This window comes from Rhinopithecus roxellana, chromosome 18 (genome assembly GCF_007565055.1).
Source record: "Rhinopithecus roxellana isolate Shanxi Qingling chromosome 18, ASM756505v1, whole genome shotgun sequence".
Taxonomy (NCBI): domain Eukaryota; kingdom Metazoa; phylum Chordata; class Mammalia; order Primates; family Cercopithecidae; genus Rhinopithecus; species Rhinopithecus roxellana.
Genome location: NC_044566.1, coordinates 51,280,713 through 51,307,409, shown reverse-complemented (window position 1 = coordinate 51,307,409; position 26,697 = coordinate 51,280,713). Strand labels below are relative to the sequence as shown.

The following is a 26,697-nucleotide window of genomic DNA, read 5'->3' as shown; positions in this document are numbered from 1 at the left end:
TGATGTTGACCAGGCTGGTCTTGAACTCTGTCCTTAAGCGATTCGCCAACTTTGGCCTCCCAAAGTGCTGGGATTACAGGCGTGAGCCACTGCACCCGACCAAGTTCCATAAGCTTTTTTAAAAAACATAGGTAGGTATTTGAAATGGCACTCATTTTACTTTTGTCAATGAGGTTTTGGAGGAATCTTTGGTGAAGAAAAGGAGAAATTTTCATTTTCCCAGCTTTCTTTAATGTTGAAATAGAATCTTCTATAAACTGTTATCAAGGTGTTCTTTTCTTTTGTAAATAAGAATAAAATGTTACTAAAAATATATTTATACTCCTTTTAAGTTAGATTTTGTTAAAGTTAATATTGTTTTGTTTCTTATTCGTTCGAATATAGGTGTCCTGTCCATAACAGATGACTTGCTGAGATGATATATATTTGCTTACTTGTTTTGAAAAGTACTTAAAAAAAATTGTCAGTGTTTGAGTGAGGCTTTGGGGTCTATCAATTTTGTTGATCTTTTCAAAAAAACCAGCTCCTGGATTCATTGATTTTTTTGAAGGGTTTTTTGTGTCTGTATCTCCTTCAGTTCTGCTCTGATCTTAGTTATTTCTTGCCTTCTGCTAGCTTTTGAATTTGTTTGCCCTCGCTTCTCTAATCCTTTTAATTGCGATGTTAGGGTGTCAGTTTTAGATCTTTCCTGCTTTCTCTTGTGGGCATTTAGTGCTATAAATTTTCCCTCTACACACTGCTTTAAATGTGTCCCAGAGATTCTGGTACATTTTGTCTTTGTTCTCATTGGTTTCAAAGAACATCTTTATTTCTGCCTTCATTTTGTTATTTACCCAGTAGTTATTCAGGAGCAGGTTGTTCAGTTTCCATGTAGTTGTGCGGTTTTGAGTGAGTTTCTTAATCCTGAGTTCTAATTTGATTGCACTGTGGTCTGAGAGACAATTTGTTGTGATTCGTGTTCTTTTACATTTGCTGAAGAGTGCTTTACTTCCAATTATGTGATCAGTTTTAGAATAAGTGCAATGTGGTGCTGAGAAGAGTGTATCTTTTGTTGATTTGGGGTGGAGAGTTCTGTAGATGTCTATTAGGTCTGCTTGGTACAGAAATGAGTTCAAGTCCTGGATATCCTTGTTAACCTATAGAAGATATTTTTTATGTACCTTAAATCTGTTAAGTAGTATTAAACTAAACAAACAATTTAGGTTGCTATATATAGCATAGGGATTCCAGTGTCTGTCGTGCTTTACTGAAATAGTATCATTTTTACTGAAGATAATGGTGAGAATATTTCTAACTTAATTTTTTGTGGATGTCATCTCATTGAAAATATCAGTTGTGTATTTATAGGTAATAACCACCTTTAAATGTTCTGGTAATATATACTGTTTTCTTCTTACGAGTAGTTAAAAGAAAAAGGGGACAACTTGCCAGCCATGGTGGCTTACGCCTGTAATCCAGCACTTTGGGAGGCTGAGGTGGGAGGATCACTTGAGACCAGGAGTTCAAGACAAGCCTGGCAACATAACAAGAGTCCATCTCTACAAAAAACGAAAACAATTAGTTGGTCATAGTGGCATGTGCCTTCTCTCTCAGCTACTTGGGAGGCTGAGGTGGAAGGATCCTGTGAGCCTTGGAGGACGAGGCTGCAGTGAGCTGTGATCAGGCCACTGTACTCCAGCCTATGCGACAGACTTGAGACCTGTCTCAGGGAAAAAAAGATGAAGAACATCTCCTACTTTTAGAAAATAACTATTATATACTTGAAGTGCACAGATGTTTTCATCTGTTTTGTATTGTAGTCTCTCACATATTGTATCAGACCAAACTTTTTTTTTTTATGGAGAGGGAGTCTTGCTCCGTTGCCCAGGCCGGAGTGCAGTGCTGCACTCTCGGCTCACTGCAACTTCCGCCTCCCAGGTTCAAGCGAGCCTCCTGCCTCAGCCTCCCAAGTAGCTGGGACTACAGGTGCATGCTGCCATGCCTGGCTAATTTTTCATAGTTTAGTAGAGACAGGGTTTCACTGTGTTGCCCAGGCTAGTCTCGAACTCCTGAGCTCAGGCAGTCCGCCATCTTTGGCCTCCCAAAGTGCCAGGATTATCCACCATCCTTGGCCTCCCAAAGTGCTGGGATTACAGACGTGAACCACTGCGCCCAGCCCAGATCAAACTTTTATTGTGAATAATTGTTTACTGGCTCTATAAAATAGTGTCCATTTCTTCTAAGTGTGAATAAAGAACCTTGCCTGGTAGTATTTTTGATTGGGGCTCAGAATCCTTCTATTCCAGAGTTGGCATAACAGCAATAATAAAAAATCAAAACTGGAAACGACTAACATAGTATTCACAACATCTGTAGCAGTTTAATGAGAAGATTTTATATGTACCATAGTCTGCTGGTGGTCTGTGTCATAATGCCAACAAATTATTTCTGTAGTGCTCAAAGATAAGCTGTCCAGTGGGACAGTGAGTCAGATGTTTGACCAGCCGTTTGATATGGTACACAACTAATATGTATTGTGTATTAACTTTTCACATTGATGATATTTATAAGGAATCTTATCTCACTTTTCTGTTGACATTTGTGTAAGTTTGTAACACTCTTCCATCAGTTTCCATGTTCTCAAATAGTATAAGTGCTGAGTAACTTGGCACAAAAGTTTAGAAGTAATTTTTCATCAAAAAAGTGCTATAATCACAAGATAGAAAATTTGGAAAACAGAGGAAAGATCTTAAAAAATGGGAGGGAAGCCCAGACAAAACCCAGTTATAAACCACCTCATGACTATACAATTTAAAGGCATTTACACATTTATTTATTTATTTTATAAACAAATGAAATAACATCTTGCTCTGTCTCCCAGGCTGGAGAGCAATGAATGGCCCAATCATAGTTCACGGTAGCCTTGACTTCCTCGGTTCAAGCGATCCTCCTGTCAGCCTCTTGAGTAGCTGGTAATACAGATGCGTGCCACGATGCCTAGTTAATTTTTTAATTTGTAGAGATGGGGTCTTGCTGTATTGTTCAGGCTGATCTCAAACTTGTGGCCTCAAGTGATTCTCCTGCCTTAGAATCCCAATGCACTGCGATTACAGGTGTGAACCACCACACCTAGCTCTAAGAACATTTTTAATGTAATTCCTTTCACAGTTTTTTTTTCACTGTAAATTTAATCGTGGTGTATCTATGCAGCTGTAGTCATTTTGACCATAAATTTTGTTCTTTTTTTTCTCCCTAGCAGTTGCTTTTTTAAAATTTGTTTTTGTTTTTGTTTTTTATTTGGAGTGTCGCTCTGTCACCAGGGACTGGAGTGCAGTGGCACTATCTCGGCTCACTGCAACCTCCGCCTCCCGGGTTCAAGTGACTCTCCTGCCTCAGCCTCCGGAGTAGCTGGGACTACAGGCACACACCGGCATGCCCGGCTCATTTTATTTTATTTTATTTTTTTTGTATTTTAGTAGAGATAGGGTTTCGCCCAGGCTGGTCTCGAACTCCTGAGCTCAGGTAATCTGCTCACCTCGGCCTCCCAACGTGTTAGGATTACAGGTGTGAGCCACCGCACCTGAGATGGGGTCTCACTATGTTACCCAGACTGTTCTCAAAATCTTGGACCTGAGAGATTTGCCTGCCTTGGCCTCTCAAAGTGCTGGGATTCTAGGTGTGAACTACCTGCAACCACCTCCCTGCCCCAGCAGTTTCATAAGCTTTTACTGTGTTGTTATATAATCTTCATTATCCCTTTTAGTTATTACATAACCTTTTAGAACCATCCCTCCATTGTTGAATTTGGTTTTTCAAGTTATTATTGTTAAATATCTTTATACTAGCTTTGCTTAGGATTATTTTCTTCTCATATTTTCTTCTCTCAGATTAATTCAGTGGGTAAAGGGCATGAACATTTTTGTGGTTCTTGATAAACATGGATAAATTAGTTTTTCACAAGGTTGTAAACATTAATTTGTATTCCCACTAGCAGTGTGCCTGAAATATTTCCTGTCTTGTGTTGGTTTTTCTGTTTTTGTTTTAACATAGAAATGTTTAAAATTTAGTGGAACCAGATTTGGTAATCTTTATTTCTGTTGTGAAAGTTCATCTGTTGTTTTAAAACCATCTTGGAAAGTCCTCTTTAGAGCAGTACTTCTTAATGAGGGTGTTGGGGAGTGGATTTTTTCCTCCTGGGACATTTTACAATGTCTGGAGAGGTTTTTGATTGTCACTGCAGTGAGGTGAGGTGTGCTACTGGCATCCAGTGTACATCCCTGGAGGCCAGGGATGCTGCTAAACATTCCACAAGGCACAGGACAGCCTTCCTAACAAAGAATTCTACTGTCGATGTGTTGGGCTAGATAATTCTTTATAATGTAGGTCTGTCCTGTGCATTGTAGGATGTTTAGCAAACTCCCTGGCCTCTGCCATCAGGATGTCAGTAGCTTCCCCACCAGTATTTTTGTTTTGGTAACAGCTTTATTGAGATATAATTAATATATCATAAAATTTACCTATTGAAAGTATATATTTCAATGATATTTAGTATATTCACAGAGTTGTGTAATCATCACTGTAGTGTAATATTTTGTCATCCCCCAAAGAGACTCCATATCCTTTAGCTGTGATTCTCTCACAACCTTCATGTTCCTCTCAGCTATAGGCAGCCATTAGCCTACTTTCTGTCTATGGATTTCCCAGTCTGGACCTTTTATGTAAATGAACTTATCTATTAATAGTCTTTTTGGGTCTGGCTTCTTTTACTTAATATTTTTATTCAGAGTTGTGGCGTAAATCAGTACTTCATTCCCTTTTATGACCAAGTAACATTCCATTGTGTGGATATACCACATTGATTGTTTCTACCTTTTGGTTATTGTGAATAATGCTGCTGTGAACTTTGGTGTACACGTTTTTGTGTAGATGTACTTCCATTTCTCTTAGGTGTACATCTGGGAATGGAATTGCTGAGTCAAATGCTAACTCTATGTTTAAACTTTTAAGGAACTGTCAGACTCTTTTTCCAAAGTTCCTCCACCGTTTTACATTCCCACAAGCGGTATATGAGGGTTCTGATTTCTGCACATCCTCATCAACACTTGTTATTATTGATGATAGTCATCATAGTGGTGTGAAATGGTAATTTCTTGAGGTTTTGCTTTGCATTTTGTGATTACTGTTGGTATTATCTTTTATGTGCTTATTGGCCTTTGTATATGTTCTTTGGAGAAATGTCTTTCAGTTTCTTTGCCCATTTATAATTGGGTTATTTCTCTTTTTATTGTTCAGTTTAAGGAAGTTTTGTTTTTGTGGGTTTTTTTCAGGTTTTTTTGTTGTTTGTTTTTTTAAGACAGGGTCTCACTCTGTCACCCAGGCTGGAGTACAGTGGTGCGACCTCAGCTCACTGCAGCCTTGACCTCCTGGGCTCAGGTGATCCTCCCACCTCCACTTCCTGAGTGTCTGGGACTACAGGCATGCGCTAACATACCTGGCTCATTTTTTTTGTAGAGACAGGGTTTCACCATTTGTCCAGGCTGGTCTCAAAATCCTGGACTCAAGCAATCTGCTCGCCTCACCCTTCCAAAGTGCTGGGATTACAGGCATGAGCCAACACGCCGGGGCAGAAGTTTTAAAAATATATTCTAGATACAAGTCTCTCATCAGATACATTATGTGAAAATATTTTCCGTTCTGCTGTGGGTTGTCTTTTCATTTTCTTAATGGTGTCATTTGATGCACAAACATTTTTAATTTAAATGAAGTCTAGCTTATCTTTTTTTTTTTCCTTTTGTTGCTCATGCGTTCTGTGTCTTATCTAAAAACCATTTCCAAGTCCAGGGTCATGAAGATTTATAAACATGTTTACTTCTACGAGTTTGCATTGAGGCATTCACTCTTATTTTGAGTTCATTTTTGTATAAGGTGTGGTAGGAGTCCAAATTCATTCTTTTGTGTGTGACTATCCAGTATTCCAGCACCATTTGTTGGAGAGACTGTTCTTTCCCTGTTGAATGATCTTGTCCAAAAGAGATTAACCATAAATGTGAGGGTTCACCTCTGGACTCTCAAGTCTGTTCCACTGATGTGTATAACTGTCTTTATTGTTTTGTATTATTCTTTTATGAGGTTGTTATTCAGGTGCAGCCAAAATAGAAGACACTGGAGAGGCTCAGGAAAAAAAACAAAGTTAATCATACAGGTCCTAGAGACAGGAGGCAAGCTGTGCCATGCCATGCAGGGCCACTTGGGGAAGACACTAGGGTGGTTAGGAGGGAGGGGAAGGATTAGGCTGCTGCCGTCATTTAGGTTTCCTTGGGGCAGGGCAGGGTGAACAGTTTAGTTTGAATAATTTTGGCATACTTTAGACTGGCGGGGTGGTCTCTAGTTGCCTGGCACCTGCCCTGGGATGTTTAGGCAGAGGAATAGTGCCTCTTGGGGCATAAGAGCCAGATAGAGGAGATATGTCTCTGGGTTTTGAATAGCTTGCATATTAAAGACATACTCCTGGTTGGACCCTTTGTTATCTTCAAGAATTAGCAAGACCCTGGAGGGACAGTTTTTCAAATAGCTAGAAAAGGTTCTGTAACATGTTAAATAAACATCAGTATACAAAAAAAGCTAAAAGTCCGTCTGTGCCAGTGCCATATTGTCTTGCTCACTGTAGCAGTGTGGTAAGTTTTGAAATTAGGAAGTGTGGGCTGGGTGCGATGGCTCACACCTGTAATCCCAGCACTTTGAGGGGCCGAGGCAGGTGGATCACGAGGTCAAGAGATCGAGACCATCCTGGCCAACATGGTGAAACCCCATCTCTACTAAAAGTACAAAAATCAGCCGGCGTAGTGGCGGGCGCCTGTAGTCCTAGCTACTCCGGAGGCTGAGGCAGGAGAATCACTTGAACCCAGGAGGCGGAGGTTGCAGTGAGCCGAGATTGAGCCACTGCATTCCAGCCTGGCGATAGAGCGAGACTCTGTCTCAAAAAAAAAAAAAAAAAAAAAAAAAAAGAAAGAAAGATATTAGGAAATGTGACTCCTTCTACTTTGTTCTTTTTCAAGACTATTTTGGTTATCGAGGGTTCCTTTTATTTCTATTTGAATGTGTTAGGATTGGCTTTTCTATATCTGCAGAGCAGCCATCTGGGATTTTAATAGGGATTTTGTTGAATCTGCAGATCAATTTGGAAGTATCCTCAACTTAACAATATTAAGTCAATCTTTGAACATGGGATGTCTTTCTCTGTATTTAGGTCTTTGATTTGTTTCAACCAGTGTTTTGTAATTTTTGTTGTACAAGTCTTACGCATCTTATGTTAAATTTGTTTGTAAGCATGCCATTCTTTTTGATGGTAATCTAGATGAAATTGTTTTCATAATTTCATTTTTGGATTATTCTTTGCTAGTATATGGAAATACAGTTGATTTTTGTATGTTGATTTTGTATTCTGAAATGTTGCTGAACTTGTTTATTGTTATAGATGTTTTAATAGATTCCTTAGGATTTTCTGTGTACCAGATCATGTCATCTGCAAATAGAAAGTTTTACTTCTTTCTTTCCAATCCATACCCTTTTTATTTTCTTGACTAATTGCCTTGGGTACCTCCAGTACAATATTGACTAGAAGTGGTGAGAGTTCTTTGTCTTGTTCTTGCTCTTAGAGGAAAAGCATCTAGATTTTTCACCATTAAGTATTGTGTTAGCTGTGGGTTTCTTATATATGTCCTTTGTAATGTCAAGAAGTTCCCTTCAGTTCCTAGTTTATTGTGCATTTTTATCATGAAAGTCTGTTACTGAGTTCTGTCATGCTTTTTCTGTATTAAGATGATTATGTAGGTTTTTTAAAAAAATCCTATTGATATATGGTATATTTTCATTAATTGATTTCAGATGTTAAACCAATTTTTTTCCCTCCCAAGACGGAGCCTCACTCTGTCACACGGGCTGGAGTGCAGTGGCGCGATCTTGGCTCACTGCAACCTCCACCTCGCGGGTTCAAGCTATTCTCCTGCCTCAGTCTCCCGAGTAGCTGGGACTACCGGCGTGCACCCCCATGCCTGGCCAGTTTTTCTATTTTTTAGTAGAAATGGGGTTTTGCCATGTTGGATAGGTTGGTCTCGAACTCTTGACCTCAGGTGATGCACCCCCACCTTCCAAAGTGCTGGGATTACAGGCGTGAGCCACCACTCCTGGCTGATGTTAAACCAGTCTTGTATTGCTGGGTAAAAGCCTACTTGGTCATGGTGGGTAGTTCTTTTTCCATGTAGATGGGTTCAATTTGCTAGTGTTTTGTTCAGGATATTGCATTTATATTCCTAAGAGATAAATGCCTAGTTTTCTTTTGATGTCTTTATCAGATTTTGCTATCAGGGTGATACTGGCCTCATAATGAGTTGGGAAGTGTTCTCTCTCTCTTTTTTTTTTTGGAAGAGTTTGTGAAGAATTGGTATTACTGCCTTTTTAAATGTGTGGTAGAACTTACCATTTACCCGTGAAGTCATACGGGCCTGGACTTTTCTTTGTGGGTAGTTTTTAATTATGTATTCAAACTCTTCATTACTGGTTTATTCAGATTTTCTATTTCTTCTTGACTGGCTTTTGGAAATTTATGGTTTTAGATATTTGTCTACTTCATCTAAGTTATACAGTGTTGGCGTATGTGTGTCATAGTCTGTTATTTCTATAAAGTCAGTGGTAATATCCCCTCTTACCATTTTTGGTTTTAATATTTTGAGTGTTCTGTCTTTTTTAGTTTGTCAGTCTAGCTAAAGGTTTGCCAATTTTCTTGATCTTTTCAAAGAGCCAAGTTTTGGGTTTGTTGACTTTTTTCCTCTATTTCATTAATTTTCACTTTATTGTGTCCTTTTGCTTGTTTTAGGTTTAGTTTGTTCTTTTTTCTAGTGTTTCTTTTCCTGTTTTAAATCTTTGTCTAGAGACTGGGTCTTGCTGTATCACCCAGGCTGGAGTGTAGTGGCGAAATTGTAACTCATCGTAGCATCAAACCCTTGGGCTCAAGAGAGTCTCCTACCTTAGCCTCCCAAGTAGCTGGGTCTGCAGGCATGTACCACCATGCGTGGCCAAGTTTTTTATTTTGTAGAGATAGATCTTGCTGTGTTGCCTTAGGCTGGTCTGAAACTCATGGCCCAGGTGATCCTCTCACCTAGGCATCCCAAAGTGCTGGGATTACAGGCATGAGCCACAGTGGTCCTTTTTTTTTTTTTCTTGTCTGTGCTGTATATTACATATGTTTGTCTTTTATTTTGCTGATTTAGTGAGGAAAAACAGGTTTTCTTGAAGAATAAAAATCTGTATACAAAAAGATAATTAGTAAAATTAGTTTGGTTTAATTTGGTTTAATTTTTGTTCAACTAAAGGTAACAGTCTATATACTTTTTAAAATGTCATACACGACCGGGTGTGGTGGCTCCTGCCTGTAATCCCACCACTTGGGGAGGCCGAGGCGGGTGGATCACCTGAGGTCAGGAGTTCATGACCAGCCTGACCAACATGGTAAAACCCCATCTCTACTAAAAATACAAAAAAATTAGCTGGATGTGGTGGAGTAGTCCCAGCTACTTGGGAAGCTGAGGCAGGAGAATCGCTTGAACCTGGGAGGGGGCAGTTACAGTGAGTTGAGATCGCGCCATTGCATTCCAGCCTGGGTGACAGAGCGAGACTCCATCTCAAAAAAAAAGTCATACATGAAACCAAAATGTGCCATGTGTGGTGGCTCAGGTCTGTTATCCCAGCACTTTGGGAGGCCAAGGCAGGAGGATCGCTTGAGCTCAGGAGTTCAGCCTGGGCAGTGTAGCGAGGCAGTATCTCTACAAAAAAATACAAAAATCAGCCAAGTGCAGTGGCGTGTTCTAGATAGTTGGAAGGCTGCGGTGGGAGAACCACTTGAGTTTGGAAGGTGAAGGTTGCAGTGGACTGAGAGTGCATCCTGGGTAACAGAGCGAGACCCTGTCTCCCCGCTTCCCCGGCCAGAAAAGGAAATCAGATTTTTTTTTTTTTAAAGATAGAGTTTCACTCCTGTTGCCCAGGCTGGAGTGCAGTGGTGCGATCTTGTCTCACCACAACCTCCACCTCCTGGGCTCAAGCAATTCTCCTGCCTTACCTTCCCAAGAAACTGGGGCTACAGACATGGGCCACTACACCCAGCTAATATTTTGTTGTACTTTTTTGTAGAGATGGGGTTTTACCATGTTGCCCAGGCGGGTCTTAGACTCCTGGGCTTAAGTGAGCTGCCCTCCTCAGCCCCCCAAAGTACTGTGGGATTATAGGCGTGAGCCACCGCACCCAGCCCCAAAATGTTTAAAGGCTCTAAGAAGAGGTGTACATTAATTTTGGGCTTCCATATTCACTGATGATAGAAAGTACTTGTTTTTTAGCCATTCGTTAGTGAGTGTCAGGCTCTTAAGTGAAGACGTTCAATGAGTCAACATCCACGCTTGCCTGGGTTGGTACACATGCATTTGGTTCCATTGAAGTTGGACATCAGTGCTCATGTGCTTTGAATATGAATATTTGTATTTTCACAAAGTTGGGGAAAATAATATGTAAAGCATTGATGTGTGTTTTAATTAAATGAGAAAGTTTGTAAAGTACTTGGTTTGAATATGTTCAAGAAATGGTAATTTCCCCTTACTCTCTAAATTAAATTGTAAGTCCCACCCTTCTCACACCTCATCTCTGTAGTTACTTTCATTTTATTGTCACTGTTCTTGGACAATTTACCTCTGTAACTAGCCCCTTTAGCACCAAAATTATCACTAGTAATTGTGCTTGTATCAGAACCTAATTCAGCAATTTTGGTCTTGTTGATAAACGAGTGTACTTAATTTAGTAACTTTCATATTGCAGTGGCATTTTAAACCTGTGATTTGTCTCTTTGTTGTGAAAAAATGTGTATCGGATATGATGTTGTGGGACTTTGTCTTTAAGATTAATGAAGAGTTAACTCTTAAATAGAAGCTGGTCACCAAGGACATACTTTAGGAAATTATAACAGTTATAGTACTATCTTAGGTTAGATTTTGTTAACAAAAATAAAAAGCTTCTTCTATCTTGATCTAATGTACCTGTTAGAAGAAAGTAAACCAGGAGAAGGTGGCTGAACTTGGAAAATTTTTCACATTGTAGGAAAAATTTGGGCCATAAAATTTAAGGTGGCCATTTATGTTTTTGTTGCGATCTCAGATACTTAAATGGATTGGCTTTCTTGATTTTAAAATAACGGAGGCAAAACACTGTTTTAAAGAAGAATAGCTATTACATATTAATTTGTCATATTACACACTACCTAATTAAATATAAATGGTAAGTAAACTTGAGCGAAATAAGTCTTATACTTCAGTAAAACTTCTTAGATTAGCTTTCATAGAAAATTTAGAAAATTGTTCACTTAATTACTGAATGAGAAGTAACTGTAAGGCCGGGGGTGGTGGCTCATGTCTGTAATCCTAGCACTTTGGGAGGTCAAAGTGGGCAGATCGCTTGTGCTCAGGAGTTTGAGACCAGCCCGGGCAACAGGGCAAAACCCCATCTCTACAAAAAATACAAAAATTAGCCAGGTGTAGTAGTGCATGCCTGTAGTCCCAGCTACTCAGGAGGCTGAGGCGGGAGGATGGCTTGAGCCTGGGAGGTGGAGGTTGCAGGGAGCCAAGTTCATGCCACTGCACTCCAGCTTGGGTGACAGAGTGAGACCCTGTCTCAAAAAATAAAAATAAAGCAACTATAATGTAAATTTTGGCTTGGCACAGTGGCCCACGCCTGTAATCCCAGCACTTTGAGAGGCTGAGGTGGGCAGGTCACCTGAGGTCAGGAGTTCGAAACCAGCCTAGCCAACGTGGTGAAACCCCATCTCTACTAAAAATACAAAAATTAGCCGGGTATGGTGGCACACACCTTTAGTTCCAGCTACTCAGGAGGCTGACACAGGAGAATTGCTTGAACCTGGGAGGCAGAGGTTGCAGTGAGCTGAGATCACGCCACTGCACTCCAGCCTGGGCAACAGAGTGAGACTCGGTCTCAAAACAACAACAAAAAATATATATATAAATAATATGTTCAAGAAGTAGGCCTAATGAACCAGAATGATCAGTCCTTTGTTGTTTTTTTTTTTTTATGTAGGAGATTTCCTATGAATTTTCCATTATCTTTTTCCCCTCGTAATCAGATCTTGTTTCGAAATTCTGAATCTGGAGATCTGTTTTATTCAGAAGTATTTATATTCTTTTTTGAAGGATTATGTGTAACTTCATTGTATGGTACCCTTTATTGTTTTGTGGTACCCTTTATTATTAAAATGGACTTGTTTAAAAATAGGTTTTGCCCCTTCATCTCTACTAAAAATACAAAAATTAGCCGGGTGTGGTGGCGGGTGCCTGTAATCCCAGCTACTCGGGAGGCTGAGGCAGGGAATTGCTCGAACCCAAGAGGCGGAGGTTGCAGTGGGCAGAGATCGCGCCACTGCACTCCAGCCTGGCGACAGAGTGAGACTCCATCTCAAACAAACAAACAAAAACATAGATTTCACCCTAGAAATGCATAAAGGTCCGCCTTTTTAAAAGCCACCTCTAGGTTGCAGTTTTAGCAACTACCAGTAGATGGCACAAGTTCCTGAAAAAAATTACCTTCGTGAGTTTAACAACTTGAGTACTAAATTTCTAAGTTTGTAAAAAAGGTTTTTAAGTTATAGATATTCTAGGTGAGATTGGTGGAGAGGTTATGGTGGGTTAAAAATGTCTGTTAACTTTAATTTTGCTTTATAGTAAAAGTCTTCTTGCAATTTTTTTTATCAGTGGTTCTCAAACTCTTAATTGTGTATCAGAATTTACAGACGGCTTGTTAAAAACAGACTGTACAGGCCGGGCATGGTGGTTCACACCTGTAATCCCAGCACTTTGGTAGGTAGAAGCGGGAGGATCGCTTGAGCCCAGGAGTTCAAAACAAGCCTGGGCAATATAGTGAGACTCTGTCTCTTAAAAAAAAAAAATTATCAGGGCATGGTAATACATGCCTGTAGTCTTAGTTGCTTGGGAGGCTGAGGTGGGACAATTGCTTCAGCATAGGAGTTCAAGGCTACAGTGAGCGACGATCACACCCCCGCACTCCAGCCTAGATGACAGAGGGCAACCCTGTCTGTTACACACACACCCCAAAACAGATTGTACAGAATAGTATTTGTAATAAGTTGCTAGGTGATGGTGACACTAATGTTGACAGTATTTTTGTTAATGATCTGAATATCACACTTTCAGAACCACTGTTTTTAAAATAAACAATCTTTTTTTTTTTTTCCAAAAGAATATAGCCATTTTCCACCTACCCTAATGTCTTTGGTCATATTTTCATTGAGTATGTGGTATCTGTACATACATGTTTTAGTGAAGTCATAGTATGTGTAAATTTTTTTTCACATTCTGCTTTTTCTGTTATTTACACGTTCCTTACTGTTAATGTATAGTCCTACCTTATTTCAGCATTGTCTGTCCATTGAACTCGACTAGAGAATTCCGCCATATACTGCAGCATCATGTGAGAAAGCTATCATGTAGGCCTGAAAAGTGTTACAATTTGGCCTTGTGTTTTGCCTAGTGTCTAGGATGATCAGTGGTTTCATGGACACTGTCCTGTGTCTTTGTGGCATAGGGAGTAACCTGGATTCAAAATAAAGCTAATTAAATTATACCTTCTGATACTAAATGGTATACATGAAGAGGTTTCTTTTGTAGCCATATATGCAAAAATCTGTTGAGTTTGTGACACATGATCACTTCAGTGTCAGGGGAACCATAGTGAATTTTGGTTAGTTTGTAAAGAGGCGTCATACGAGGGAAATAAGAGAAATATAATTGTTTTTCTGAAAATAAAGATGTCTAAAGCCCCAGTTTTCACAAAACACTTTAGGAAATATGTCAGATCTTATTTCTTTTAAAATACTGAACGCTTTATGAATGTGTGTGTCATCCTTTCGCAGGGGCCATGCCAATCTCTTTATTGTTCCAGTTTTGGTACATATACTGCTGAAGTGAGCACCAGACCTTATTTTGTAGTAGGTAGATAAGTAAATTGGTTAAGAAACCCCATAATTGTAGTAAGTACAATACAATTATTATATTGTAGGATTGCTGACAATAATAAGCAAAAGAGTCATTTTAAATTTCACTTATTTTCAAACTTTGAATCATTTCACTTTTTTGTAATGCATGACATTTTTGAAAACCTGAATATTTATATAATGGATGCATTTGTCCCTTATAGCAGTGGTCCATTATTATTATTATTATTTTTTGTCTTGTGAGTGGTCCGTATATATAGCAATGTCCATTATTTTGTTTTTTTCCCCAACCCCTTTTCCAAAGGGAAATATTCATATTAGGAATGGGGACAAAGCAGATGCCCTAATACTTTAACTAATGTATAGTTCTGCAATAAGCTGTATATTTTCCAAATGTAATTTAAACCATAATAGGTAAAAATACCTTCAATAAGATATTTTTAAATTTTAAAAATATGTTTCTTTAACAGGTTTCTATAATCCAGGAACTTGTTACTAATTATGAAGCCTCTCTTAAAACGTGTGACTTTTTTAGCCCGTATGGTAAGTTTAAATTAGATTGAATTGGAATCTGATTACTCATTTCATTTTTAATCACAGCAATGCTCTTTTATGTATATTTTGTGTGTGCTACGTAATGGCTACTTAATAAATTGGTGAATGAAATGAGAGCACGTTCAATCTTACTTAATTTAAATTTTCCATAATCCTGTGAGATGGGAGTTAACTTTGTGCGTTTTTGTTTTGTTTGTTTTTGAGACAGAGTCTCGTCCTTTCACCCATGCTGGAGTGCAGTGGCACAGTCTTGGCTCACTGCAACCTCTGCCTCCTGGGTTCAAGCGATTCTCCTGCCTCAGTCTCCTGAGTAGCTGGGATTACAGGTGCCTGCCACCACACCTGGCTAAGTTTTGTATTTTTAGTAGAGATGGGGTTTCACCATGTTGGCCAGGCTGGTCTCGAACGCCTGACCTTGTGATCCACCCGCCTCAGCCTCCCAAAGTGCTGGGATTATAGGCGTGAGCCACCGCACTTGGCCTTAACCTTGTTTTAACATGAGGAAACAGACTTGAGAGGTTGAATGGCTTGCCCAAGACCATGTAGTTAGTTTATATTGGAACCTGTTTTTCCTGAATCCCTAAATTCTCTGCTTTTTCTACCCTCTTACTACTTTTAATCCTGTTTAGGTAGGTCCTTTGTTTCTGTATTTGTAGGGGCATATATAAATCAAGGCAGCTTACTTTAGAAAACACTCTATGATGTTTTCAATCATGCACATGGTAACTTCCAGGTTCTTTATGTGTCTCTTACATGTCATTACTCTTTGAATATTTTTCTAATGTTTTTTAAGAGATAGGGTCTCACTGTGTTGCCCAAGCTGAACTTCTGGGCTGAAGTGATCCTCCCACCTCAGCCTCCTGAGTTGCAAGGGCTACAGGCATGTGCCACCACCTGGCTAATTTTGTGTGTGGGGGGGATGGGGGTGGGTGTTGGGGGGGTGGTTTTGTAGAGATGGGATTTTGTCATATTGTCCAGGCTGATCTTGAACTCCTGAGCTCTAGCGATCTGCCTGCCTCAGCCTCCCAAAGTGCTGAGATTATAGGTGTGAGCCACCACACTCTCTTTGAGTTTTTTAAAGGCACATTCCAGACTTACTGTTTCATCTGTAAATACCTTAGTGTGCATCTCTGTTTAAAACACTTAAACAGAAGAAGTCATCGCAGTACTATGTCACACAAAACCTCATAACATAATATCTGATACCCAGTTTGCATTCAGCTTTCCCCCGTTATCCAAAAGAAGTCTTTGTGTTTGGTTTATTTGAGTATAGATCCAGTAAAGGTTCACACCAAATATTTGGTTATTATGTCACCATAATTTGATTGTTATGTCTCATTATTTTAATCTAGAACAATAACTCTCCCCTCCCTTTCAAAAAAAAAAAAAAAACAGTGATTTGTTGAAAGGTCATTTGTCTTACATATCCCATATTCTGGATTTGGTTGATTGCCTTTTCTCATGGTATCATTTTCTGTATTTCACTGTCATTCATACTTCTTGTAAGTTATAGTTAGGTTTACATGCTGGATTAGATTCAGGTTCTGTTTAAACACGGGTGGTGCTTTGTGCTTCCTGTTGTATCATATCAGGAAGCTTGAGACATTCTGGTTGTCTCTCTTTTTTGATGTTAACATTGATAAAGATTCAGATGTTGTCAGCCTGTTATACTCATTAAAAAGGTCCGTGACGGCGGAGGGGGTGGCATGGTGGCTCTACACCTGTGTTCCCAGCACTGTGGGGGCTGCTGAGGCAGCAAGATCTCTTGAGGCCAGGATTTGGAGGCCAGCCTGGGCAACAAAGTGAGACCCTGTCTCTACAAAAAATTAAAATATTAGCCAGGTTCAGTGATTCTCATCTGTAGTCCCAGCTACTTGTGAAGCTAAGGCATGAGGATCACTGGAGCCTAGGAGTTCCAGGCTACAGTTAGGTATGATCTTGCCACTGCACTCCAGCCTTGGTGACAGAACAAGACAAAAATTCCTCATCGGCCTCTCAGCCATTGAAGATTATTGCCTAGATCCTTTGTTGATTGTAGTAATTTCTTCTGCATTTGTTAGCTGGATTTTTTCTTATAAAGAACTTTCCTTCATCATATATTCCTTGAAATATAGTTTATATAAGAGGAACAGAATAGATGCTTAACTCATTGCCTTTGTTTTATTATTTGTGTTTTAATGTGTGCTATCGTATGTTTACATTATCATGTCATTTGGTCAGCTATGTAGGAGACCTGTTTGTTTTGATGTAGTGTGGATTTATTCACTCTTTCCTCCTCATTTTTAGGAAGGCACATTCCTAAGACTAGTATGTCTTCCTTTCTGAAATCCATTTTGAGAGCGTGGTATTTCTTTTATCTACTCCTCTGTAGTTAGAGGGTACAGAATGGGGAACAGGATAGAACTCAGATAAGTGTATATATGTGACTGCTTTTTTAAGAGGACTGGGCTGTGTTTTTTCTACTTAGGTTTTTGTCAGATGGCAGGGTTGTTGCTACTTTGTCAGGTGTGTCTTTTTCCTATAGGTCATAATCTTCAACTTTGAGTATCCCTGATTTAGTATTGAAGCCTGGAAAATGGTAAGCCATGGCAGTTTGGCAGTTCTTGCCTCTGCCGAAATCTTGCAGTGGTAGTTAGGAAATCTCTTTGCCAAGTTATTTTCCTTGACTTTTCCTGGGCTTGCTGCCCTTTTGCTTTCAGGCTGAGAGTTCACAGAATTAGATTGATGTATGTCTTTTCCCCAGCATTGTTTCTTTGGAGTGAGATTGGGGTTAGAAGCCTGTTAAAGTACAATCTTGTTTCTCTACATGGTTACCACTTTTTGAGCTTTATGAAGTTATACCTCTTTCTTTTGAAATTAGTTTTTGCTGAGTTTTTCCTGCTTGTTATTATTGCAATAGTCATTACTTTCATTATGAATTAGGAGAGAGAAAGTATGCAATTTGCTTTACATTCTTCCTATAATAATTTAATGTTTGTTTGATTGCAGAGAATGGGGAGAAGGAACCCCCGACAACACTACTCTGGGTTCAGTATTTCCTGGCACAGCACTTTGATAAACTTGGACAGTATTCTCTGGCTTTGGATTATATTAATGCTGCAATTGCTAGTACTCCAACTCTAATAGAATTATTCTATATGAAAGCAAAAATTTACAAGGTAAAATCGGAATCCTGCTTTTTGCATAGTTGAAGAATTCACCTACTTTAAGAATCTTTGGAGTTTTTTCTTTGTGGAAATAAGTTCTAGGGCACCCTGATAATCGTTTTCTAATAATTCTGAGTAGTTTCATGTTATGTTAATTGTATAATCGGTGTGTAATTAGATGTGTAATCATTTGAGCTCTTAGTAAATGTGAACTGTAATTTTGATTTCTAAATAAATTTGACAGAAATGGTGACAGATTTCTTTTTTGTCTGTGTAAATTATTTTCCATTTTATTGTACTCATATTCTCTTGATTATAAATTGTGGTTCCTTTAATTATCTTTTATAGCATATAGGTAATCTCAGAGAAGCTGCAAAGTGGATGGATGAAGCACAGTCTTTGGACACAGCTGATAGATTCATCAATTCCAAATGTGCAAAATACATGCTTCGAGCAAATATGATAAAAGAAGCAGAGGAAATGTGCTCCAAGTTCACAAGGGTAGGAAATAGCATACATGAGCATGTAGTTGTCTAAATTAAGACGATTTGTGAAGTTTGCCACTGAAGTTCATAAAAATTCATTTTTGTTATTATTTTTAAAATCTATTTAACCCATATCCTAAGAATGGTTTTTTTTACTGTGGTTGTGTATCTGTGTATGTGTATCTGGCAGGGGATGGTTAAACAATAGCAAGAGCAAAATATCTTGGTGCATATATAAACAGTATGTCATACTTTAGCACTTACATGTAAAATTTGATTTATATCTCAAATTCTTTGTCCCCCTAGTAATTTGTGACTACTTTTTAATTCTGTCTTACTTTTTACTTGCTCATAGAGTTCTTTCTTTGTAGAACTAATTGCTGTGAACTAGTTTTTGTGACATTCAGGAATTTAAGTTTCCTGAGATGGGCTACACATCCATCCCTTTTCCCTCCTTCATGATCCCTTTATATCCTTTTCCACATAGACTTTCTGTTATAATACATGTTTATCGTTAAAAATATAAGTAGACTAATGAACAGAGTAGAAAGCTCAGAAACAGATTTCACACATATTTGGAAAATGGGATATACCCAGAGATATCGTAAAAATCAGAGATGAAAAGATATTGCTGGGACAATTAGTTACTTCTCTTGGGGAAAAAAACCGCCAATATCCCTCTCTGTCACTGTACATGAATCAGTTCCAGGTGGATTAAATATCAAATATGGAAAGCAAACCATTCACACTTATAGAAGAAAATATATAGGAGTTTATCTTTAGGATAAACTAATTCTAATATAATCTAACACAATCTAAAATTTTGCTGTACACAATCAGTTCCAAGTGGATTAAAGATCAAATATGGAAAGCAAACCTTTCACACTTATAGAAGAAAATATATAGAAGTTTATCTTTAGGATAAAGAAGCATTCTTTATGCTTGAGGTAGGAAGCATTTCTTGACACCAAAAGCGTAAAGTAGAAGAGAAAAATTGAACTGGGCATGGTGGCATGTGCCTGTAGTCCCAGCTACCACACAGTAAATAGCACTAAGTTCAAAATCTTCAGTGCCCTTTCCACTATATCACAGGTTTGAAATTAAGAAGAGAGTACAAGGAATAAACATAAAACCAATTATATTTTCAGAGAAAAGTACCACATGGAAGGCCAAGGTAGCCGTCAGAAGTAAAATACAATTAAATATGAAGTATACAGGTTGAGCCTCCCAAACCTAAAATCCAAATTCCAAAATGCTCCAGAACTTGAAACTTTTTGAGCACTGGTATAGTGGTCAAAGGAAATGCTCATTGGAGCATTTTGGATTTTGGATTTTTGGGTTTGGGAGGCTCAACCAGTAAGTATAATGCAAATATTCCAAAATTGAGAAGGTTTGCAACATTTCTGGTTCCAGACATTTCTGATAAGTGATACTAAATCTAGTGATTTTTAAGAAAACACAAAAACCCAGAGATACTGGGATGCATCTTTTTAAAGGCACAGGAGAATGAGAAAGAAGGTGAGAGGAGTTGGTTATTTAAGGAGAGTAGTCACCAAAATCTGTGGCTCAACTTGCTCATCATAACTGCGTCTGATCATCCACTTTTGACAAGTTGCCATGTATATGGTAAGGTTGTTCACTTTATCCACACTAGTTTGTTGGCCAGGCAAATCCATAATGTGTGATGAACAACCATAATGAGGCAGGGGAAGAAAACTGCAAATGACCCGGAATAATCAGGATATATCTGCTTGCTAATAAATGAGTGAAGGGTGCGTATTTCCTTCTCGCAGATTTTTCAGTTTAGAATTTTTGTACAGAGTTGCTGATGCATGTTGGATAGTTCTAGTTGATAAACTTTTTGAAATGAAAAGTAATACATTCCTTTTATAAAAATATGTGGCCATTAACAAATGGAAAATATAACACAACCATAGTGAAGACAGAAAATACATCAACATTTCTGTTCACCCAGAGATAACTAATTTTTAGACTTTTAATGTGTTCTGAAAATTGAACTGATATACAAAATGTGAGTAAAAACTGTAGCCTGAAATCATCTATGTAAGTGTACCTTTGCCATCCTTTCCTGGGGTCAAACAAAATATATTTTAAATGTCTCTTCTAAACTGTGACAAAACTTGAGTATCCTTGCACTTAAAATTGGTTAATTTATGTCTCACACTCCTCTCAGAATTTTTATTGAGCCTGAATTAACAAATTCAGTTATTTGGTTTTGTCAGCCCACTGCAAAGGAGAAATATTAAAGTAGAAGAGTTGGCATGAAACAGGAGATGCTGATAGAAGCAGACACACGGGCACAAAGAAAGTGACAATGGAGGAGGGACACTGGGAAACCAAAAAACAGGCCTGCAACTATTACTAACAGATTTGACAAATACTGAATATACATAACAGTGACCCCGTGTCAGCAAGGAAGGCTGAAACAGCTTTTGCTTGAAAGGGAGAAGATAGACATTACTTCATATGACACTTTCTTAAATAGATGAAATAAAAACTTTGGTGTTTGAAAAACTAAGATTTAGTAATTTGGAGTCTTTTCTATGAAGAGTGTTGAATACCCCAGCAGAGCTGGGTAAATAAGACATCATGTATATGTGTGTTTTCCATCTGATAACTGAGATGGCTCCTAAGTGACAGGTCAGTAGCAGACAGTGTGGATGTACTAGACAAAGGGATGATTCACGTCCTGGGTGGGATGGAGTGGGACAGTGCGAGATTTTATCACAATACTCAGAATGGCATGCAGTTGAAAACTTACGAATTGTTTATTTCTACAGTTTTCCCTTTAATATTTTTAGACCATGGTCAACTGTGGGTAACTGAAACCATGGAAAGCGAAACCTTGGATAAGGGGAGACTATTGTAATGTAAAACTATGTTTGGAAACATACTGATATATTTGCTAATTGCTGCTATTGTCATAATAGTACTGTAGCCCTAGTTGTAAAGAGGAAATGGTTTTTAGGATCTGTTTCATTGTTGCTCTCTATAGTTTTGAATGCTTCCATTTCAGGAAGGAACATCTGCCATGGAAAATCTAAATGAAATGCAGTGTATGTGGTTTCAGACAGAATGCATTTCAGCTTATCAGCGTCTGGGGAGATACGGGGATGCCTTGAAAAAATGTCATGAAGTAGAAAGGGTAAGTTGTTAGAATTTTGACTTCAGTTTTCTCTGTAAGGTGATAAAAAGCAGGTAGATTTCTACACAGGATCATCTGCCTCTTCTAACTTCTCTGGGAGCTTCGTTGTGAAAAAAATTCTTGATCTTTAACCTTCTTTACATTCAGAAGTTGTAAACAGTGGATTGCTTTATTGATCCTCAAGTGATTATGCTTTTGACATGTCTATATATTTTTGTCTGGAGGAAAAAGATTGTTAGTAAACTATTATTGCTATTAACATAAATTCAAAATTTCTGTTCCCTAATTAGGCCATTATTTGATATTCATCACCACCCTAAGAGGACACACAGCTGATGGCAACCTCTTTCCCCTTTAAAACATCAGGATCTGGTCCGCAGTCAGCCTCTCTCCAGTTTGTCTTCCCAGGATATTTGCTCTCACATTCAGTATTCTGTATAACAATCTATGGCCAGTTTGCAGGCTTATTTTATTGCTTGCTTTTAGGATTATGTGTGTGATGTGCCTTAGTGAGGGGACTTTTCTTTTCCTTTGTGTGAATTTTTGTTTTCCTGTTCTTTGTCATCTCTGAAGCACTCTCCTTCCACATGGACCACAGGAGGAAAAGAGCCGCAAATGCACCCCTGAGGCAGTCCTCAGCAGCCCTCAGTTGTGGGGGCAATCGGCACCACTGTTCCCATCCTGACGCAGTATAGAACCACAGGCATCGTAGTCAGGTGAGCCTGATGTCTGCACCGTGGCAGTCACTTTGGCCTTTTTCCCATGTGAAACTTCTGAGATTACCCACAAGGAAGTCTAAATTTTAGGGGGTGGCTTTTGATGGGGACTGGAACTAGGATTATACCCAAGCATTTTTAGAAATAACCTAATTTTCGCTGTTTTTGTTTTTTGTTTGTTTGTTTTTCATGCCCTTTTAAGCCTGGGCTTGATGGCTGCATCTCTGGGGAAAATCCTCCTCATCTCCTTGAAAAATATGAAGCCGTTGGGATGATAGGTGAAATATCCAAGCATTCTAGTTAAATCAGGCTCTTGTTTCCTTGATGAAACCGCAGATCACTAGATTGTAACACTCCCTAGACGACCATTATTTTAAGAGCATTCTGCTTGTTATTAAGGAAAGATACATTTTTATTAACTAGGACATTCTCAGTGAGAAATAAATTGTTTCCCTTAAGAAGAGGCTGCTGTAGGCACTTACGAATTAGTAGTTCAGCAAGACCATAACTAGAAATTTACCAGATTTTCTGTTTAAATGAAATTTGAATATCCTAAGGATCATTATAGTTCTGAACTTCTTGAACTTAAATTCCATTTATTCTAACATTGGTGACTATATTGCTTTATTCTTTTTAATAATTTTTGAGAATTTTTAGAATATGATAAGTAGATCTTCCATGACTGTTTCATTTAGATTACGTTTTCCCTTAAATTTTTAGTGATTTTGGCTGAGTTGCATGGAAAAAAATTCTGTAATGTCAGAAAATCTACTGACATAGTTCAAGAAATTAAGTGGTAAAAAGCATTTTTGAAAAAAGAAACTACAGGAAAATCATTGGTTGTCATAGATTAAAATGGCAGAAATCATCACCCTCTGGTCATGTTACATAATTATTGTCGCTGGAAGCTTTAGGGTTTACTGTTAACATTTGAGATAAGAAAGAAGTAGAAACATCAGAAAAGAACCTACTCTTATGCCACTTGTAAGCTAGTCTAAAATGAATATATCCATACTAAAAGCAAATAAGGCAACTCTTTTATAGATATTATGTATATTCTACATGTGTGGTTATATGTAGAAATGTGTTTCGTATAAATAGGGTGACTAAATAGGTTGATGGAATGATTAATGCTTAATTTCTAATATCTAAAATTCTTAATGTAATTGGAAGGATTTAGGAGTAATTACAAGCTTCAGATTTATTGTAATAGGTATCTACATGAGTTACCTTATGCCTGGGTTTTAAATATTTTAATAAGGATACGTACACCTTTCAGAAATAAAACTTTGCAGTTTATCTTCTAAATAGAAGGTTAGTGAATTGTGAAATAAGTTCAAATAAGGGTTAGGTCTTTATTCTGCTTTGAAGAACTCATTCAGGAGTTCTTTTGTTGAAGGCAGTTTCAGCCAGGATACATACTGCTTTGAGCTCTTAGTAATTGGATTTGAAAAGTTGAAATTCTAGAATAAGCTAGTGTAGTATCTTTTCTGTTTTCATCTTGCCCCACCTCATAAGATTTTAGGGTTGTATTTTAAGGTTTTGTAGTCCAACCCAATCTGATGTTTGAAACTTGAGTTTTATTAAAACAAAACAACGTTCTTCAAAATGTTAGATTTAAACTTGTGTTGAAAATAACATTTGAACCTATTTTATCTTTCAAGAATTGGGTTTTCTTTCCTTCCATTTTTTTTTTCTTTTACTGTTAGACTTCTGGTGATTGGATTATCATTATTTTAGAGTGCTGACTTAGATATGAAACAGGGCAACAATACATATTTCTAACTCTTTGATAAGACCTAGGACTTCTGATAGAGCTAAACATAGGAAGATCATAACTTTGTCTTCTATTGTATCTTAATCTTTATCAAATTGACAACATGCTTTATAACAACAGATTCTCTATTAAGTAAATTGAGTTGCTTATTTTCCTAGTTGACCTAGTTATTATTTTTTAAATCCAGAGGTTTTTGTTGCCTCTCTTTGTATAAGCTCTTAATAGTCACATCCGGGAATTCTGAGAGGTAGTGGGAAGGAGAATCTGGGCTAGGAGAGAGGTCCTAAGAATGGCTTTTTTTTTTTTTTTTTTTTGGAGACAGAGTCTCGCTCTCTGGCCCAGGCTGGAGTGCAGTGGCGCTATCTCGGCTGACTGCAAGCTCCGCCTCGCGGGTTCTTGCCATTCTCCTGCCTCGGCCTGGCGAGTAGCTGGGACTACAGGCGTCCACCACCACACTTGGCTATTTTTTTTTGTCTTTTTTAGTAGAAACAGGGTTTCGCTGTGTTAGCCAGGATGGTCTCAATCTCCTGACCTCGTGATCCACCCACCTCGACCTCCCAAAGTGCTGGGATTACAGGCGTGAGCCACCGCGCCCGGCCTGAATGGCTTTTCTTAATTCTTGCTTAGGGGGAGAGAGTTAAGGGCATGAGCTGTATCTTAAGATTTGAATACTTAGTTTTCTGCAGTGAGCTAAGTGATTTTTATCACGCCCTTCATGTTTGACCAAAAGGTACAGGGAAACTAACTTTATCTGTCGATGTTGTGTAGCATATTTTTGTGTTTTGAGACTGAAAAATCAACCCAAGGGGGAGCTTCATGGCAATGGATTAGTTCTGTTTGTTATGGTAGTGGTTACAAGACTCTACAAATGATAAATCACATAGAACTATACACACATTGTACCAATGTCAGTTTGTTGGTTTTGATACTGTATTGTAGTTACGTAGGCTATAACCTTTGGGGGAAACTGAGGGAAGGATGTACACCTTTGCTACTTCCTCTGTATCTATAACCCCAAAGAAAAAGTTAAAAAAAAATTCAACCCAAGATTATTTAGTTGTTTCTATATAGTATTCTGCAATACACTGTTTTTTCCAAAAGCAGATATTACAATCAGCTGTGGCTGCAGTATACCACTTGTTTTTAATTTAGCCATATTCTGTCTATCACCATTAGTTTATTATGGAGTGATTAACAAGCCAGGTTTGCTTGAGGCTGAGTGGGTTCCCAAGACACAATGCTTTCAGTGGAAAAACTGAGAGGACCTCTGGCAAACTAGGATAAGTTGGTCACCCAATTTATGGAAGACATTAACTGGAGAGAGGCAGCCTATGGGCTGTTACTGATAAAGAGGTGGCTTAAATATTTGTGGTTACATACGGCCCCCTCCAAGACTTAACTTAAAATCTCTGTTAATGCTGCTAGGAATATCTCTTGAAGTTTGTCATCTGCCTTTTTTCAGATGTTTCTCAACCTAAAAGAATGTCCTGTAATCTCTTAGATGTTTTCATCTGATTATGTGTTCCAGGACGTTAGCGCCGCCATTTTTCTTTAGTTAACTGTATTGAATTTTTAAAATATTCTTGTGCTAGTTATAACTTGATTTACATTAAGAAAAACCACTAACAACTTTATGAAATATGTAATCCTTTGATTTAAAAATAAGTTCATGTTAATATTCATTTTATTGGTGGGAAAGATGCAGTTTTCAAATATAACATCATTAAAGCGTGGCTTTTTAGTCATAAACTAATGTGAAATGTTCACTTTTTCTGTTTCTTGCCCTCCATACTGTGTATTTTTATTCTTCTTATAATTTTTCTCTTAAAGTCTCAGGTACTTAATGTAATTCTGTATATAGTGTGTTTCTAATTACCAAGATAATTATCAGATGATTATGGATAATTACTAATGTGTCCTCTGCACAGTGACTTAACTATCCCCAGGACAGAGGGAACATGAACTAGTAGGAAAGCTTGATCTATATTAGTGTTACTAAATCACTCATTTTTCTATATGATTTTGGAAAAACTAAAGTATAAAAAAAGAAGTCAGAGATGGAAATGCGTGCGGGGAAACAGTACAAGATTGTTTTGTTGGGGGAGGGGCAGAGGGTTAGTGTTCACCTTTCATGGAAGGGATTAGTTCTTAACCTCTTTTGGCCATGGATCCATTGAAAATTGGATGAAAGCTTTTGAGCTCTCTCCTTAGGAAGAAGTTTTTATGCTTGTTTATACATAGATTCCAGTTTCAGAACTTCTGCTAAAATGGAATGTAGGTAGTTAATGGGAGCTTATTGAGTAAGAGAAAAGCATCAAGTTCTATATTTATGTAACAGTTTACTGTTGAAAATGAACTTTAAAATACATTATTTGATCCTTTTAACAACCTTAAGAAATTGGCTGTATGGATTTCTTTATTCTTAACTTAGATTACATAATTAAGGGTCTAGGAAATTAAATGGCTAATTCAGGGTCTCATCCCTAATAAGAAGCTTATCGCTTGAGTGGGCAAATACTGTGCTTATTAAATGTCTGCTATGTATTAGGCCCTGTGGCAGGCAGTGGGTAAGGATTGCCCTTGAAAAGCGTAGAGTTGACTAGATTTGTAAATATTTAGTGTGAACCTACACATATTTAGTCTTCATTTAGAGCTCTGTTTAACTGTGCCATGCTGGTTTTTAGGGAATATGGAGGAAGAGTATTTCATTAAAACTAAAATATTAATATATACTAATTTTCAGGTTTAAAAAATAACCTGATCTTTTGACTTATATAGAAGTTGAGTATCATCATAAAACATGATTTGTAGGGAATG

General features: G+C 38.0%; 1 protein-coding gene and 1 non-coding gene across 5 annotated transcripts in view; one reads left to right on the top strand and one right to left on the bottom strand.

The window, feature by feature from the left end:
- The window catches only part of NAA16 (N(alpha)-acetyltransferase 16, NatA auxiliary subunit), a 71,942-nt gene that overhangs the window by 29,930 nt on the left and 15,315 nt on the right, over positions 1 to 26,697 (top strand). For 2 of the 4 annotated variants that reach the window (XR_004054712.1, XM_010374505.2), the window contains exons 10-13: positions 14,506 to 14,578; positions 17,579 to 17,748; positions 18,085 to 18,237; positions 21,259 to 21,387. Coding sequence is in view for 1 of the 4 variants with exons in the window: in XM_010374505.2 (XP_010372807.1) it covers positions 14,506 to 14,578; positions 17,579 to 17,748; positions 18,085 to 18,237; positions 21,259 to 21,387 (525 nt within the window). In the remaining 3 variants the exon portion in view is untranslated. Of the gene's footprint in view, positions 1 to 14,505; positions 14,579 to 17,578; positions 17,749 to 18,084; positions 18,238 to 21,258; positions 21,388 to 21,960; positions 22,104 to 26,697 lie in introns of all 4 variants that reach the window. The other 2 variants (XR_004054713.1, XR_749244.2) reach the window with 2 other exon arrangements.
- Positions 13,910 to 14,013, bottom strand: LOC115894694. Its single transcript, XR_004054825.1, has one exon. It is a non-coding gene; the product is annotated as a U6 spliceosomal RNA (small nuclear RNA).